This window comes from Poecilia formosa, unplaced genomic scaffold (genome assembly GCF_000485575.1).
Source record: "Poecilia formosa unplaced genomic scaffold, Poecilia_formosa-5.1.2 Scaffold269, whole genome shotgun sequence".
Lineage (NCBI taxonomy): Eukaryota > Metazoa > Chordata > Actinopteri > Cyprinodontiformes > Poeciliidae > Poecilia > Poecilia formosa.
Genome location: NW_006800208.1, coordinates 871862 through 890862, shown reverse-complemented (window position 1 = coordinate 890862; position 19001 = coordinate 871862). Strand labels below are relative to the sequence as shown.

Below are 19001 nucleotides of genomic sequence, written 5' to 3'. Positions count from 1 at the left end.
CGACTTCTTCCTACAGTTCAGAAACAGACCAGGTTAATTGGTTTCTCTAAATTGTACTTTTTACACTTCCTGTTTTGTCTTTAACTTATTTTTCAGTGTCTGGTTTGGTATGGTCTTTGTTTCAGTGGTTTTGTTCGTAAGCAAACCTTACTCAGTGTTTCCCCCAGAAAACTTGCTAAACCAGGTGGTCAAGGTGCCGAGGCAGTCCACCGTGATTTTGTATTAAAAGATGTTAAGTTGACAGGAAATGTACAATTATTACTGGGTAATTATATGTTACAGGAAAACATCTCCAGTGAAATGCTATCTAAACCCACAACTAGTCCTTGTCTTACATTAGTACCAGTCTGTCTTGTCCAGGTCTCTAATGTTCCTCGTTTGCCAGTGATACCAGTTTGTGAGCTTTATCCTTCCGCTCTACTGTGCTGCCTGGTTTGGAACTGTTGTGGATTATTATCATTAAAATCATCATTTTCATCTCTCAACCTGTGTCAACGGCATCTCCCTCACTGCCTCTCACCACAGCCTCTGACAGAATATCAATTATTTGCACTTCTGTTTAATCCAAATACCTTCACCTGCCAAGGAAACACACATCATTCATCTGCACATCAACTCTGATCATCTTTTACATCATTAGTGCTGGAAAAAGATCAGCTGCTCCTCCTCTGATTGGCTCTTTTTCTCTGCTTCATATCAGTGTCAGGTGAATGCAGTCAGATGCAGGCCCGGCGGCTTGGGTGGCCATTAGGGGGGACGTTGTCTGTCCACAGAGTCACCCATGCCCGCCTTTACTGCAAGCTAGTTCTTTCAATTTTACCTCAGAGTGGTCAACTTTCTATTATTCCTATCTCGATTTGATACAATAGGAGCTGGCTCCCACACTTCCGTATCAGTGCCCTCTGACTCCTGCACTTTTTTCATTCATTACAGCTGCTTAATCCATTGATAACATGTTGTAACATAACAATAACGTGTTTTTCAGAGCCACCTTAAAACAAAACATGAGCGCTAAGATCCTTGTGCTGGTGTTTTACCTGTGCAGCAGCAACGAATACCTGCTGCTGCTGTGCTGACTGGTACACTGGTGTGTGTTATAATCATGGCAGCAAACCAGCAGAAAGCAAAGACCTTTGCACAGTTTTTTCCTCCAAGCTAACAAAATGAGTTGAGTAATGTTTATATGCTGGTAATGTGAGCTAAATAATGACTAACTAATGGCAATAAATCACGTTAAGCTTGTTAACAAGAATAGCCTACTAATATTGTTATCTATGTTCAAAAGTGGGTTGTACTGGCAACATTTACTTGAATAACTTTTTGGGGGAAAATGTACTTATTAGAGTTGTTTTACTGTACTGTACATTTTTCTTTTACTTGAGTAGATTAATTTTGCATTTAAAGAAATAGATTTAAGAATTTGTAAGCCTTAGATTTCTGTAACATATGAGCTGTTTATGCAAATCTGAGCATAATTACTCAACATTAAACATGTCACTGTTTGTGTCCTTATTTTCTGTGTAAATAAACATGGTTATGTTATTTGAAATATTACATAAAGATTTGTTTATGTCTTTATATTAAAGTAAAAGCTTGTTTCGTGTGCCCCCCCACCCCCAATAAACTGTTGTGGAGCCGTTGCTGATCAGACAGCAGAGAGGCAGAGGAAGCTGCCATCAGCTGCTGCTCTTCTTCTATCATTTCACTAGATGGAGACATGGAGAGCAACATTTCCATTCACTGACGCACAATGATTCAACCTGAAGTAGTTTAGTTAATTATTAATCTCTATAAGTGGATCATCTGCTCCATCAAATGCTAATTATTTAATAATCTGACTGAATCAAAGACATTTTAAAAATAATATTTCATTTTGAAACAAAGCAGAAAGAAACTGTTCTGTTTGATGCTAATGGCTGAGACTGGAGTTTGATTCCTGGGAATAAAATCATGAAGCAGTTTGTTTAGATAAGAAAATAAAGAAACATCAGCTTTCTTCCACTTTATTAATAATTTAATAATCCTGTTGATTAGCTTTCAAACAGCAGGGAGATGAAACGTTGAGCTGAATTTAGAAGTGAAAATTTTTTCCAAACATCAGAAAACAGAAACAAGTAGGAAAGCTTCTGTAGACAAACTTCAAGTACAAAACAAAGCAAACTTACAGTTTGTTCAAACGATCCAAAGAGTTGAAGAACATCTGAACAACAGACTGAAACCTAACAGAACCACTGTAGAACCAGTCTAATGCCACACCTGTACAGAGACATAACAGAATTTTAATAAAGTAAATTATTAATATAGCTCCTATATAATCATTGATAATTATGTTAGTGTGGTGAGCAGAGTGAGGACAGTCTCTGTTTAAAACCAGGATCAGCTGAGCAGGTTCTGCTGATCCAGGTTCAAACCCTGATTTCACTTCAATCATCAATCTGAATTTAAAGTCAGTCAGATCCAGCAGCAGAAGGTGACAGCTTGTTCCAGACTCATTATTTACACATGCAGCTGTTTTCCTGCTGTTCTCCACAGCTGGAGGGAGGGAGGGGGGATGTTTGGAGGAGAGAACCTGAACATTCAGCCTCTAGGTTTTACAGCTGGATTCTGACCTCAGCAGCTGGAACAACGACACAGATGAAACCAGCGACTCCTGGAAAATGGATGTTTGGATCTGATCAGGTCTGCAGATTCACTGACTGGGATTTATTCAGAAAATGTCTCAGCTTACTAACCTTGTTCATATTTAGAAATTCTTTAGCATGAAAAGAATGACTTAAATAGAGTTTTTATGCTCAATAGAAGGAGAAACTCTTTCAGTCGCTCCTGTTAATTCTGAGTCCTGAACAGAAGGACTAATGATCCTCTGAGGGTCCATGAACCACAGACTGAGAAACTGTGAAGGGAAACTGCAATCACTTTAGTTCTGCAATGAACTAACAAAATGATGCCATTGAATTATAGCAAATAAAACTGATAGAGAACATTCTAAGGAAAAAATGGTTGTGAAATAAATGTTTTAAAAAATAAATAGATTAAAAAAAAATCTGAATAGTTTTAGACAAAGACAATATTGAATGGGAATGAAGTCAAAGTGTCAGATGTTTTAAACGTCTTGAAAACGCCTGACACTCAGATGGCTGAGATTTATTTTTGTTCTCCTTTTTGAAGATTTATGCTGTAATTACATATTAATATGGGAATAAACAAAACATCTTTCAGTGTTAAGAATTAGAGATCATTAATACTGCAAAGTTTACAAAATTTTGGTTTGCCATATAGTGTTTGTTGCATTGAAATTGAATAGAAGAAAATTCTTATAAAATGCAACTACATTTAAACTAAGATGTTAAAAAGACCTTTTGTTTTCCTGGAACTATTTGTTCTAACAAAACCTAAAATAAGTGAAGCTTCAGCAGAAACTTGATCAATTTGTTGCTGTGATCCTAAATTATAAATTATACCAGAGAAATCTGGTTTGACTGAACACATAACTTAAAACAGGATCCTGTAGATTAGAGTTCAGTTCAAACATTAAAATATGTTGTTAAAAAGAAAAAAAATTCTTGAAGCTTCAGTAAATATACAAAATGAGGACTGACTGGAAATTACTGACTGATGAAATTTTGACTAATTTCAAATTCTGACTATTTGTTTCATGTTGGAGTGAATGTTTGTGTGTTTTGTGCTTGATAAATATTGTTTACTAAACTGAAATTAGTTTTTTGATTGAACTTAAGTTTCGAAAGGAATATTGTGTGAGATGATCTGAGATCTTAGTTTGTCTTCAGGATGGTAATTTTTATTTTTGATACTTTGACAACCAAAATTATATTTTCCTCTGTTAATTCCAACAGTGTAATTAGGAAGTAGGACTGCCAACAGTCGACCTTTGAACTGTCCGAGACTGACACCTCCTGGCTCCTCCCACCTTCTGGATCTGTTCCCGCCTTCAGTTTCCATAGCAACACTCAACGTTATCACCCCTCCCTTTGAGTTTCACAGAGAGTTTAGGAAGAAAGAAAAAACCTGCCATGCTGCTAGAATGAATGGATGTTTGTATAATAATTGAGCATGAAATTTTTATTGTTAGTATTTACATATTAAAGGTTAATAAAGCAGTTTCAATGGTTTTTACACATTTTCTTTACTTTGTAGAATAATAAGGGATTTATTTGTAGAAATCACTTTTCATAATGACATAGCACTTTTAAGAAAACCAAAGCAAAAGTTTATATTTGCTTTAGATTCCATTCCTTCCTCTGTACTTAAAAAAGCAAAACAATCAAACTCAAAGCTTCTGAAACATTTTAAATTCTTTCTTTGGAAATGAAATAGGGACCACTGTTCTAGAGGACTGTGCTGCAGTGACACGAGTAGGCACCGATGGACGCAGGGACTGAACAGAGAATACAAATCGGTTGTTTATTAAGGAGTACACCAGTTCTTAGTCAGACAGGCCGGGGTCAAAACCAGGGAATCCAAGTCGGGGTCGGGCGGTTCCAGATCTCAGGGTCAGACAGACAGGGGTCAGCGCCGGCGGGTCCAAATCCAGGTCAAAACAGGTACCAGATCTCAGAGTCAGACAGACGGGGGTCAAAGCCAGGAGGTCCAAATCCAGTGGAGAGGGTCAGGATCGGGGACAGGAGAGGCAACTGGGCAAAAGGAAGAGACAGACAGGTTAGTACTGGGCAATTTAGCTCAAGTCTTTACAGCAGGCCTGAAGGTGTTACCGCTGAGGGTTTAACAACAATTTATTAGGCCATTTATATATTTCTGCTGTTATCTTGAATTATGTCAGTTCCGGTCCTCCGTATAAGAAGATATTTTGGGTTTAATGAACTACAAATCTCATTCAAACTAAAGTTTTCTCATTTTAACAAATTTTTGCATTCCCTTTCTAATGAGAAGGTTCTTGTTTAAACGAGATACTGCTGCTGAATTTATTTACATATAGATATATTTAGAATAGTTTATGAAATTTTCAACAAAGCAGAAATGAGTATCATTCAGTGCTCAAGTTTTGGAGTAAAATATTTTGTCACCATATTTTGACAGTGGCGATGGTGGCAGGAGTTCGTCCCAGTAATCGATCCAGGGATTGAACCGAGACTGCTGGTTCAATCCCTGCTCTGTCCACCTCCGTCATTGTTGAGGTGTTGGTCAAGATACCTTGCCTGCTGTTGGTGGTCAGTCATTCACCAGAGGTGGTCAGAGGGCCAGGTGGTGGCGGTGAATGGCAGCCTCACTGTGGCTTAGTAGTACTACTATTTAGTACTACAATAAAACGAAAACTAAACAAACAAATAAGGCTGGAAAGAAAGTTATAAAGTTCTGACCTGACATAAGATGATCTCAACACTCCAAACTGCAAACCATGTTGTCTCCATTTTTGTGTAAATGTTCTTATGGTTTATTTTCACAATTAAAATGTTTTGGAGAAACACAAACATTGGTATGTGAATGTGATCAGAAGAAGACTGAGCTGCAGATGCACTGTGCACACAAACCACTACATGTACACAAACACAAAAACTAAAAGCAAAACCAAAGAAGTGGCAGCACTAAAAATTCACCAGTTCTGCTTGTCTTTCATCAGGTTGATCATTTTAAACAGGCTGTGTGTCAGTTTTTAAACTTTTCTCAGGTGCTGCAAGTGGCGTTTAGTAGACTTAGTGTGTTTGTGTGTGTGTGTGTGTGTGTGTGGGTGTGTGTGTGTGTGTGTGTGTGTGTGTGCGCGCGCACACACACACAAACAATATGTACTTCTTCATTTAAGAAGTACATATTTAAAGGAAGAACTGTGGAGAGTCTTCTCTCCTTTAGATATCTGGGAGTTTTTGACTAAAAGCTGCCATTTACTGAACATTTGGATGAGGTTAACAGAGGATGAGATTAAATAAGTACAAATTAAATAAGTTTGAAGTGTGTAAAAAGTTGATGACCATTTCCTAGAACTCTGATTGAACCTGTCCTCATTTTTGTTTTTATCACCTGACTGGTATGTCAGTCCATCTATAGGAGACAAGAACAGGATTAAGCAAATTGTAAAAGTAGGCAGCAAAATTAAAGGAGTTACATTACCTGACTAAAACAACAACAAAAAATTAAGGAGAATGCTACAGAAAGTAGAAGATATTGTCCACTTTCCATATAATTTATTGGCCAGGCTCATTATTCAGAGAAACTCTAAATGTCATCTGAATTGATTTTCTTGTTTAGCCTGTTTTTTTTATATTTGTACTGATGTCTCTTAGACTTTTTATTTTGCAGTGTTGTTGTGTGATTGTTTCTGTGTTAAAATTATCTTTTTGTCCCACCTTTCTTCAAGGGAAATGCCCCAAGGGGACAATAATAAAGTGATATACTGATATATTTTGCTTTCTGAGCTCACAGCATTAAAAAGCCGTCCTTGGAATAAAACACAGTCTGTTGCTGCTGTGAGCTCAAACCAGAGTTAAAGGAAAAAGTATGAAAAAATATGCGAAACGACACCAAAAGGATTTTTAGCATGATATTTATAGAAATTATTGCATTACAATTTAGCAAAGCAGTAAAACATCTCAATGTTCAACATCTTACAGACATTTACTGTCAGTTCTTCAGACTTAGGGAGATGCATCTTAAGCTAGAAACCAAGGTCCAGCAACAGTTAAGCCCATAATTATTCATATTTCTGGCTGATTCAGAATGTTTATAATTATCATTCAACAAAAAATATCGTTTCTGATCGTAAATGAGAACGCCACCTCTCAGAAAATAAAACAATGTAATATGTATTTATCAACAGTGGAAAGTAGAATTATTTTTTCTGCAAGTTGGTGTCAAAAGTTTACTTTCTTTAGTAATGAATTAATAAAATCCTTATCGTGATTACAGCAATCAAACCCTTATATTACTGATCAGCTTTTGCATTTTTTTTTACTGTATTTTGTTCTTTTATTGTAATGAACTCCAAGCCTCCCAGGTTGAAAGGCCTCCTTACCATCACCCTAATTTTTGCCTTGTTCACAAAATTCTCTCGGATTCATCTTAAAATGACAATATGATAAAATGTTAAGTAATATTTACAAAACAAAACAAACAAAACATCTTAGTGAATTTTCAAGATTTCTCAAGCTAAATCCGACAGATGAATACATAATTTTGGGCTGAATTGTAGAATATCAAAGATGTACACAAAGTTTTAAAGTTTTGCACAGACTTTACCAATGAATCTAGATGTCAATGAGGCTGTGTGTTCAGTAAATTACAGTAAGTTCTGTATTGAAAAACAGAAATATAAATGTTATCTTTAAAATGGCTGCAAAACACGGCTCTCTGTCCAAAAGGCAAAAAAAAAAAAAAAAATATATATATATATTTCAGCAACAGCTAATGTATAACTAATGTGACTAAACTAAAAGCAATCATTTAAAAAAAAAAAAAAAGGCACCAAGCATGTACAACATGTCTTCATCCTGTTCTCCTCCTTTATTACCAGGCAGTTTCTTAGACGGGAACCTCTTCATTCAGATAGTCATATTCCGGGTCTTGCGAACCGCCTCCCTTTCAGCCAAACACCAGCAGGATGTTTCAGGCGGGGCGCAGTTAGGAAGAAAAGAAGGGAAAAATTAGTACAAGAAAAATTTACGTGTTATTTATTAAAGCATTCAAAGCATTTATGCACCTTATTTTTGTGGCATTATTAAAATGGTATTTGTTGATTGTAATTGTGAAATTGAATTTATAGAAAAAATATCTATAGAACATATTCAGTTGTGCTTTCACAAGTCCAGAACACTTATTGACCTTTTGCACGTGACGTTACTCTCTTCGAAACTCGGCCCGCTCCGCCATGATGGACGTCAAAACAACCGAAGCGCTCCTGTAAAGCCTGTCACGAAACTACATCTGGTGCCCTAAGGTCACTTTTAATTAGTTGATTTCGCAGTAAAATTATCACAGGATGCTGAGCGATCGGCAGCACAAGCAGACAGCATAGAAACCAAACTTATTTTATAACTTTTAACAGGACAGATATGGCAGCGACTGTCAGTCCTCGGTGTAACCGCCAGCGAACACTTTTTACAAAGTAAGAAGATTAATGTTCTTATACTTTATAAGCAAGTGTGATTAGGAAGATATGAAATATTGTATGATGGCAAAGGTACTAGCCATCAGTAAACATGGAACAATACTCCACCGTCATGTAGCCTAGCATCTACAGAAAAAAGGTGATTAGCATCTCGTCTTCTGTTCGTTTTTTAGGTTGCTCTGGTTTAAGAGGAAACTCTGTTTATGACATAGTGACACAAAAAATGTGGCGTGAATTCAGGCAAAGTCGGTAGTTTGATCAACTTGTCAGGAGGGAAAGGGTATGGGTCAGTTTCTAAGCTAGCCATTTCAAGATTCAGTAAATGCCCCGTCTGAACCCTAATCAGGTCTGTTACGCTAAAAAAAGAAAAATTTGCTCAACTGAACAAGTAGAAGCCAAGAATGAACTGGCAAAAACTATTTCAGTCGCTCAGTTCAATACTCCCGATCCTCACTTTTGACGTCCATCATGGTGCTTCAAATGATTAAGTGACATAGTTGCAAAGGGTCAATAGCTCTTTGAACACAAATTTTATTCTTTGAGTTACATTGAAAATAAATTATTTATTAGTGAGGCCCCAGTCGGCCCCTCTCTACCTTGCGTCCCATACAAGGTACCCAGTTACCTCGACTTGCCCCTCTCAATCCCCCTGGGTTAATTAATCTACTCATTTCTGTTCAGTGTGCTTTAGAATTAGATATTCAATATATTTTTTTACTAGAACGTTACATTTCAGTAAAAAAATAACACTATATTGTCTGAAGTTTAGCTGAAATATATGAATGAGCAGAATCAGCCTTCGTCCCTGTTCACCTGAACATTCTCTCCGTCGTCCATCTTCTCTTCCTCAAACCTGTCTGATGTTAAGATTCTTGGTTTCTCCGCTGCTCTCCTTTTCCTCACATACAGAAAGAATGGCAGCCCCAGCACTAAATGAAGAGAAGACTTCAATCATTAATTACTACGTGGATGATGGTTTCAGCTGCTGATTAAATCATCCATCCATTTTCTTTACACCCTTGTCCCTTGGTGGGGTGTCTATCTCCAGCTAACGTTCCGGGTGAGAGGCGGGGTTTCCCTGGACAAGTCACCAGTCCAGGGTGTACCCTGTGTCTCTGGGCAACACAGAGACACACAGGACAAACAACCATGCACACACACTCACACCTAGGGACAATTAACCTGGGAAGAAACCCATGCATGCACAGGGAGAACACGCAAACTCCATGCAGAAACACTGGGGCCGGGAATTAAACCCAGAACCTTCTTGCTGCAAGACAACAGCTCTACCAACTGCACCACTGTGCAGCCCTATGCTGATAAATTCTATAGCCTAAATAATGGAGCAAGCAGCTTCTCATCTAAAGTCACATCCTATGGTCACACAAGTTCCTCATGTTAATCTTGTTAAAAAAGGGTCAAATTTCTGCCACCAAACACAGAAGAACAGCTCTTTGTGCTTTTCAATCCTAGTTCAATGTGAGTTTTCTCAGTGTTTTTATATTCATTGTCACATACTTCTGTCATGTGCTGATGTCATTTTTAACAGTCTTCATGTGTTTTGGTGCACCTCCTTTATTCCATTTTCTCTCTGTACATCTGAACTCTGGCTTGAGAGCAAAATATTTCATTTAACCAGGGCCAATATGGTGATGTGGTGCGTTTGGTTGTTAGGAACAACAACAGGTAGAATGTCATGAAGTAGATGTAACACAGTGTGAGAGCTTAACTGCAAGCAGCACAGATCAGTCACCTGCAGTGCACAGAGAATCTGCTTTTATTCCCAGAAACTCGGGACAGGAATCTCAGCCAACACAAGAAGATGTTCTGAAAGAAGACTGCCACTGATTTGTGATTTGGTCATTGGTCAGATGTGAACAAAGTGTTGGTATTTATAGAAGAAATCCCTTACAATTGGAAATGAGCAAAGCAGAGACATTGAGTCAACAGGAAACAAGAAACGGACAAACAGCAAAGTAAGGTAGGCAGCTGGTTGTGACTGGTGCTGTTTTTGTTACATTTTTCATTCTTTTATTCCACACCAGACTAATGTGTGCTCCAATGAAGAATTATATCTTAGAGGTTGGATAATTTAGCGGCTGCTGGAGTCATCGACGGTCAAATTTAGTGTTGAACATGAATAAAATCATTGTAATATTAGTTTTATCTGAAGTATACACAATAGTTTTGTGAACTTTGTTGATTGTAAATTATTAAATGTCCAACTTCATGGGCCTCAGTGTTTGTCTCGTATTTCCATGATAATAATGTAATATACTACAAAGTTTAGATTCTGAGTTCAAAATGCTTCTTGGTCTCTTGAATTCAAAGCTGCATCTTCAAATTGAAGAAGGCTCTATTCATCTCAAAGCTTAAGATTCAAACTTACTGAACAGCAGCATTAGGAAGCCCTTCAGTATCCCCAGGGTGACTGACAGGTTGGAGCCACCAACATTTTTCTCCTGGCAGGTTACTTGTTCTCCAGTGCAGTCACACACTGTAGCTGTGACTGTGCTGACCTGAGACAGACCCTGGTTGTCTGAAACAGTCATGGCTACAGTGTAATTTCCGTTCTCCAACTCACGGTTCAAAGTCAGGATAATCGCTGTTCCTGCCAGCAAGAGAACAAACAACAATTTATCAGGAATTCAATCAGTTTTAGATTTCTCATTCTTCTTCACTTGAACAACTTAGGTGACTCTTCAAGTTCTGACAAGAACAGCAGCAAACTGGGTAACATCCAAGGATGAGAGATGATAAACGAAAATGTTTAATCATCCTTTTCAGCTTAGATTACGCTGTAGTTTCTGCAAATATATAGTGGTTCGTCTCTAGTGCAGATTCCTTCCATTTAGTTTTACTTTGTCAAAGGAACTGTGATTGATTGATTCGTTGGTGTTGCTTGCAGACTGATTCATGATCAGTTGGGTTTATCTGGCATACATACCGGCGTCATTCATTCTAGCCGTCCAGTTGGCCTTAGAGTCATGTGAGCTCACGCTGTATGGAGAAGTAAAGCCTGGTCCATCTTTATCTGTTACAGTCAGCAGCTGAGGAGCTGGTTTCTTGCTACACATCTGAACAAACCAAATGGATTTAAAACACTAATGATTATGTTACATTATATTTGTAGTTTTCGCTTTTGTCATCTTAATTTTTATGTTAAGTAATTTAACATAAAAATTCAGTTTGATACTAATAATATTTTCAAACAAACAACTGGACAAAACAACCAGGCCTAAGAAATGTTCATCTCCCTACAGGTGGGAGTTACATACTGTAATAGATTGTTCTTCAATAATGGGTGCGTTGTCGTTGACATCCTCAAGTTTAATGATCAGAGTTCCAGTTCCTGTAGCTGAGATCTGATCTGGAGACATGAAAGGCAAACAGCAGTGAAGAATGAGCAATCCTGTTGACACCTTCAGCGATCCTCAGAGGAAGGAGTTAAAAATCTCTTCAAGAAAAGAGATCATATTCTAAAGAACTCCTTTCAAGACAAGTCAATTCTAGAATTGAATTTTGAGTAAATCCTAGAATTGTAGCTTTGAAAGTAGTTTTGTACTTTCATTGAGATTTTTTCCCCTTTTCAAACTTTCAATCCTGCCGTTTGGGGGAAAATAGCTTTTTTTTTTTTAGGAAACTGTTCCATCTTTGTTTTGGGTGCTGTGTAGTTGAACTGATTTTTGGCAGAATTTTTTATACTTTGCTATTTTGTTATAATGCACAACCATAATAACAGGGTTTACAACAAGGAGCGAGTGATTAACATCTGAAAAGCTGAAATAATACCATAACTGAAGCCAGAAATCCCAGAGGAGTTGAAAAGGAGACGTTGATTCAGAGGAGTGAAGAGGAGAGACAGAAGGAGGAATTTCAAACCATCTCTACCATCCATCGCAATGGACAACATGAGATCATTAGCTTATAAGGTGGATGAGCTTCAAGCCCCGACAAGGACTCAGCAAGGGTGTAGGTAATACAGTGTAATGTGTTTTACTGAGACATGGCTGCAGGGTCATATCCCCAACTCCAACATCCATCTAATTTTTGAATTTGAACTGAATTGAAATTTAGCTCAAATCATTAAATTAAATTCCTTTTAACTTAAACCATGATTTACAAAGAGTTCCCCCAAAACCATTAAGACAGTTAACCCTCACACCCACCATCATCATATGCACCAATCAGGGCTGTGTATTTGTCCTCCTTCACAAAGCTGGATTCTCTGTCCATCTGGTTTCTCACTGTTATCTCACCAGTATCCTTATCAATGCCAAGCCAGCCGGCTGGGTCACTGATTATTTTATACCTGGACATCAAGGACAAAAATGATATAAATGACAAGACAAAGCAAGACTTTATAAGCAGTATGATCAGAAAAAAAACATCCATCTATCAGTGTTGCTATAGTAACATTTCCTGCCTGATTAATTACCACTGGAAAACAAGATTTGTTCAGATGTACAACACAAATGAAATCTAATTTAAAGGTGTATGCTGTGTCGCTTCAGGTTGGAGGATTTTCAGGTTCCTTACATGACTTTCTGTTTGGCTGCAGTGTCTGGATCAGAAGCTGTGTACTGCACCACAGAGCTGTTCACGGCAAGGGCCTCACTTTTAGACACAAGCTTCTGTTCTGATTCAAAGATGGGAGGTTCATCGACATCCAACACAGTCACCACCACTGTAGCAGTGGAAGTGACCAATGAAACAGAAGGAGCAAAAGGAGCCTCATTCTCCACTGTAACCAGTAGAGTGTGCTTACTGGTCCTCTCAAAGTCCAGACCCTGGTTTAATGGAAGAAAGATCATAGATCAACTGATCAGACATTAACAGTACAATCACTTACCTATACCAGGTTTAGAAAATGTCCCTTTATTTGAAACAGTGTAATAAAGAATCATATTTAACATTTATGCTCTAGTAGTAAGAACCTGCTGTTCCTCCTACCTTAGCAGTAGTGATGATTCCTTCTTGTTTGTTTGTTCCTGTTTTCACAGTAAACAGATTTCCTGGATCTCCATCAATAATGCTGAACTTTGCATTCCAGGCTGCAGTATGAGGATCATCTCTGTCTGTCACCTCCATCTTAACAACCAGAGCGTCGACTTTATTCTCTTCAACTGTGGCCGAATACTGAGACAGAAGATGTACACATAAGAAAAAGTTCCACATGGTTATTATTGAATCATCCATCATCAGTTTATGATTTGTTTTATATTTCATGGACTCACTAATAGCATTCAGAGTGATCTACTGCTTTACTGACCAGCTGCTGCACAAATCAACTGGGATGAACAAAATTGAATAAAACATTCTAAGTAATACTATCAGACTGTAGAATCTGACCACCAACTACTAAAAGAGGGGCAGATTAATAAAAGCAGTCATGTGTTCTACTTACAGAAGGTACAGTAAAGACCGGAGCGTTATCGTTGCTGTCAGTCACATTGATGATCACTCTGGTAAGTGCAGTCAAACCTTCTCCCTTCATGTCAGCTGCTTGTACTTGCAGTTCATACTGAGAGATTTTCTGTTGCAACAAACATGAACTTGAATCACCAACTTTGTCTACTGATGGCTACAAATTGTTAACTGCAGTGTAAAACTTTACACTGATGGATCGATTCCTGATCACTGCATCATATGTTGGAAAAATAATCTGAACTGAGTTTTATAAAACTTGCCTCAAACTTATTTAGTAAATTAAGTTATTAATAAATAATTAATAATAATATTTAAGTTATTCTCAGGCTCTATAGTTATAATTCAACCTTCAAGAATACATGAAGGCTGAATTCTGGCCAAAATGTAAAGCTACATGTTATAAACAGGAAATCTGACCATGAGGATTTAGTGAGACACTTTGACCCTAACAGTCTTTGAAATGTGCTAAAGAAATAAAGTCGACTGATTCATTGATTAACTATTGTTGGAATCATCACCTCTCTTTCCAGTCCAGTTTCGTTAACTCTGATGACTCCAGTTCTTGGGTTGATGGTAAACATGTTGGGACTGGGCTGCTGTGGCCTCTGACTCATTATACGGTACCGGATATCAGAGTTATCAGTATTTGGCTCATCAGCATCTGTGGCCACAACCTGAATCACCTCAGAACCTAATCAAGAGGAAACATGAAGCAGGTCAGTGAGAGCAGAGACATCAGTTTATCAACAGAGAGGCTGAGCTGAACTGAGAACCTCTTCATGTCCAGCTGATGATTCCAGGTTCCTTTAGACAGGTCATTCAGGTCAAAGGGTTTTCTACATCTTGACAAATCACTAAAAGTCATCACAGTGACCTTTCTATGTCGATAACTGAGACTCTGCAATCTGGGAGATTTTTAATTTGTATTTGAATTGTCGCTGAGTTTGATGGGTGAGGCAAGATTAGATTTATATCACAATTCAGCTACAAGACAATTCAAAGAGCTTCACATGGTTTAAATAAAAATAAATTGCAGTGGTGTAATTTAAGAAAGCAAAGAAAAGTTAGACTAAACTTAAACATTTAATGAATATTTATCTGAAATATGAAATTTTATTCGAACATGATATATTTGTATCATGTTCGAATAAAATTTCATTTCATTTCATTTCATTTCATATCTTGTCCTTGATTTAAAGCACAGTTCTCAAACTCCAGTCCTCAAGACCTCCTGTCCTATCGTTTTTAGATGTGCCGCACGCACAAAACACTGGAATGAAATGGCTTAATTATCTCCTTCTTGAGTAGATAAGTTCTCCAGAGTCCTGCTAATGACCTAATTATTCTATTCAAGTGTGGTGCAGCAGAGGCACATCTAAAAGTTGCAGGACAGCGGCCCTTGAGGACTGGAGTTTGACACCCCTGATATGAAGGAACTCAGTGTTTCAGCTGTTTTGCAGTTTTCTGGAAGTTTGTTCCAGATTTGTGGCGCATAGAAGCTGAATGCTGCCTCTCCATGTTTGGTTCTGAGTATGCAGAGCAGAACCAGAACCTATGTCTGACAGCCACTGGGTTCTGCCAACTATCTAGTTGTTTGCCACCATCAGAGTGTGAATATTTGTAAAAAATAAAAATAAAACATTTAGAAAAAATGTGTAGCACCACTGAAAACACCGTAGAGGGTATGCCCAGTCAATTGGTGGCGCTCTAACACTGTCACAGAACAGCAAAAAAAGAACTGAACGTCACCATGTTATTTATAAAAGTGAGGTGAATGTAGGATCCAAAGAGAGCTACAGCAGTCATAGTTTAAAAAAAAAAAACATCTTACATGTATAAATTGAAACATGAAACTGAAGTTTTGAAATGTTTCCACTCTGGGACCCTTGTTCAGAAAAGATCACCTCTGGTCTCTCAAAAAGCCGGATCCATGTGGACAAACAACATAAACAACAACAACAACAAAAAACTCTTACGGATGCATCTGAAATGGTCTCCTTGTGACTGAGTCACAATGAGTTCATCAGCAAAACAAAGACGATGAACTTAACTGCAGGCTGAGGATGTAATTCAGCCTCAGTTTTCTCCTCAGTATGCAGCTAGTTCAGGTCGCAAATGATAAAAGTTGCAAATATTTGTGACTTTTAAAATGATTATACTTTTGCACTCATATCTACATATGTAAAGTAAGACATTATTAATTTGTGTGACTTTACCTTTTTCTGAGGCCTCTGGAACTTCTCCCTTATAGGTAGACTGGTTGAAAACAGGTTTGTTGTCATTCTGGTCAATGACATTGATTATGATATCCATATGCTCATCTTCACTTGTAGTGGATCCTGCTGTAACAGCATGGGCTGTAAGCTGTAAAATGATACAAATTTTCATCACCAGAACAATTATATTGTGTTCCTATTTTCATTTCATATTGATGAAAACTCATTTTATTTTTACTGTGTAGTTTTTTGTGCAGGTATTAAAAGTTACTTAATATTAATAGTCTTCAATAATTACAATTAAGTATTCTGTAACAGACTGAGTTACTGAATGCTTTTTAAAGTCAAGTGAAGAAATGTTAATACTCTGATCAAATCTGTGCAATCGTCTGAGGATTTAAAGATTAACATGTTATATCGCAGATGTAACAAAATAAATTGGACAGAAAAGCATCAAGTTTAAGGCTGTTATCACTGTCATGATGTTGGTAAAGTGTTGGGCCCAAATGCAGAGAGGTGGAGGCAGCAGCTGAGTTTGGTGATTTAATGGAAAGAGGATGAAGAAATGCTCAACACTTACAAAAATACATGAACCAGAGAAACAACAAAAAAAGAAGTCCAAAAAAACACGAGGAAAATACAGGGAGGCACAACTGACTGAAAAGAGTAGAACTGAGGATCCGGCAAATTATGGGGGAGAATGAGAGGCTTAAATACTGGAGAGGCTGAGAGCCAAAGATCTGAGCTGATGAGCTAATAGTTTGCAGGTGTGAGGGATTGGAGCAGGAACCAGGCTGAGAGGAGAGAGAACGTGGCACAGGAAGCCGGGAAGATACACAGGAGGACAAAGGAGAGCAGGAAGTAATAGTAACAGTGAAGAAACCTGAAAAGCAGACACTAAAAAACAACTAGATCTAGAGTAACGAAATAACTAAGAAATAAACACGACTAAAACACAACAAGGGACCGACAAATAGGAAAATAAGACAGATCTAACCAAAATAACATCAAATAATGAAACTAGGATCACCATGAAAGGCTGAACTAAAGTGAATTAGAACAAAACTGATAAAACTTGATGACAAACAGAAAATCACAGAAATAGACAAAACTCGACCCAAGAACCCAGAGTCCTGACAATCACACCTGATAGTCCAGTAGACTCAGTTTGACTCCAGACCAAAGTTGCAACATTTGTTACGTTTTCAGCTGCTGTGGTTCTTTTTCACATGACACTGTCAAACAAACTTAAGCATTCAAAATATCTATTTACCTCCTTACCTGTGGTGGCGCTGCACCAAGAACCATTGAAGGAAGCAAAATAAAAACCTCAGAAGAAGAAGCTGAGCTCAACTTCCTTCTTCACAGTTGGGGGATTTCTCTTTTGTTTTTGGCAAAAGACCCTCTAACACTAGACATGAATCAAATAATGAAACTGTTTCATGATGATTTAATGAAACTAACTTTTACTAGTTTCAACTATTTTAGTTGTGTTTACCCAGAATGCTCTGCACTACACTCTACTTCCTGCTTTTTGAGAGGTCTCCGGTCTGCTTGGCATTCACATATGCATTCAAACTGTACCAGAGTTCACTTCATCAGAAATGAGTCTGAGGTTTTTGGGCTCTAGATTTCTCTGTTTTGGTCTCCATCAGAGTTTGATTACACATTCACACTTCCCCAAATCAACTGGACTTTTTAGTTCTATTAAAGGAGTGAAACAGGATTGGTGTGAATGAGGCACCTTACGGATAGTAGAGAAAACACTGACCCTGTACTTGTCCTGTTTCTCTCTGTCCAGTCCCTGTGTGACATACAGATAACCAGTGTCTCTGTCCATGATGAAAAGACCAACAGGAGGTTGATCTGCTCCAGGACCAGTGATGCTGTATAAGATCTTTTTCGTCTTATCTCCATCAGAGCGGATCTGGACAACATAGATCAGGGTTGAATAGAGACAACAATCAGCAAAAACAATTCAGGGAAGAGAAAATTATGATGGGTAACAAATGTCTTTTGATTAAGACTAATAGATGTTTTAGTTAAAGCATTTATTCTATGTTATTATAGGTATAAGAGACATGCAGGCCAGAAACAAATATATTTTTCCATTTTGAGCCAGAATTCAGTTTTCCTAAACACAACAAGAAATGTAGAAAGTTTGTGGCCAATGTAAATACACGTTACAAACACATGATATAAATAAAGAGGAAAATACACTGGATGACATTTTTCTGACATCAAAAACTGTAGGACATTTTTGTTCCTATTACCTGAACAATAGACATGGGTAAAGGTCCTCTATAATTTTCAGCAATATTCATGGGAGGGATAATCCATTTTCTCTTCCTCCTCTTCAGCCCTGGACTGGATTTGATGAAATCCAGGACGGGGATCTGAGGATCAGCTGGATCCTAAGGAAACAAATATTCTGTCTGTAAATGACTGAACCTGTGAAGGTCTGATGAACGATGCAGCCTGGGTGGAATCTGGCTGCAATGGGCCTCAGAAGACGAGAATCAAAATAATCTCTCTTAATCCTGATACTATGATGACAAACAGGTTACCAGGATGCTTTTTAGTCCACTATATAGTGGGTTTGTTTGATTAATATTCAAGTTTATTACATTCAAAGTGTTCATATGATGTAAAAAAATAAATAAATAAATAAAAAAGCTTTTAGGTTTCCTAATGACCAGAACCGAGACATCATGAAAACAAAATGTTCTTTTTCACAGATCAGTCTGGATGTACCTGCAATAAATGTAACTTAGAGGAGAATCAGTCGATCTAAGTATTATAGTGACTACTTTTTTTTCTAAAAGATAACACACACATAGAAATGAAGGAGACAGTATGGTGCTGTCCTAATCATCTGAATGTATCACTTTATTTGAGCTAAATACTTCTCTCATTGCCAGCTGAGTGTTGAGTAACAACTAAATCTTCAAGCAGGAAGTTTATTTTATGTGCTTTGCTACTTCCGGTATGTGTGTGAGTGTGTGTGTGTTTATTTCCTAGAACAACTTTCTTTACGTCCCACTTAATATCAGGTCTTAACTTACCTGCTGATTCCTATCAGAGTCCAGCTGATCATGAAGCTGGGTGTTGAGTTTATGAGCCTCATGATGAGATTCAGCATCCAGATGGTTGTTCATATAGTGATGATCCTGATACAACAACCTGACAGGAAGAGTCATTTTCTGACCTTGTGAATCCCACACATGGACCGAGAAGTTCTGGTTCCCCTCATGAAGGACAGCCTGTCTATTTACCTGGAC

The 19001-nt window shown here is 37.7% G+C and overlaps 1 protein-coding gene across 1 annotated transcript in view; it reads right to left on the bottom strand.

Moving 5' to 3' along the window:
- Positions 1-7420: 7420 nt before the first annotated feature.
- Positions 7421-19001, bottom strand: part of LOC103151033 (cadherin-1-like) — a 13474-nt gene continuing 1893 nt past the window's right edge. The window contains exons 4-17 of the mRNA XM_007570863.2: positions 18786-18995; positions 17994-18134; positions 17492-17647; positions 15721-15868; positions 14023-14195; positions 13482-13610; positions 13028-13213; positions 12614-12864; positions 12244-12386; positions 11353-11444; positions 11022-11151; positions 10464-10685; positions 8888-9003; positions 7421-7545 (exon numbers count right to left, since the gene is read on the bottom strand). Of these exons, the coding sequence (XP_007570925.2) occupies positions 7489-7545; positions 8888-9003; positions 10464-10685; positions 11022-11151; positions 11353-11444; positions 12244-12386; positions 12614-12864; positions 13028-13213; positions 13482-13610; positions 14023-14195; positions 15721-15868; positions 17492-17647; positions 17994-18134; positions 18786-18995 (2154 nt within the window). The 3' untranslated portion in view covers positions 7421-7488. The remainder of the gene's footprint in view (positions 7546-8887; positions 9004-10463; positions 10686-11021; positions 11152-11352; positions 11445-12243; positions 12387-12613; positions 12865-13027; positions 13214-13481; positions 13611-14022; positions 14196-15720; positions 15869-17491; positions 17648-17993; positions 18135-18785; positions 18996-19001) is intronic.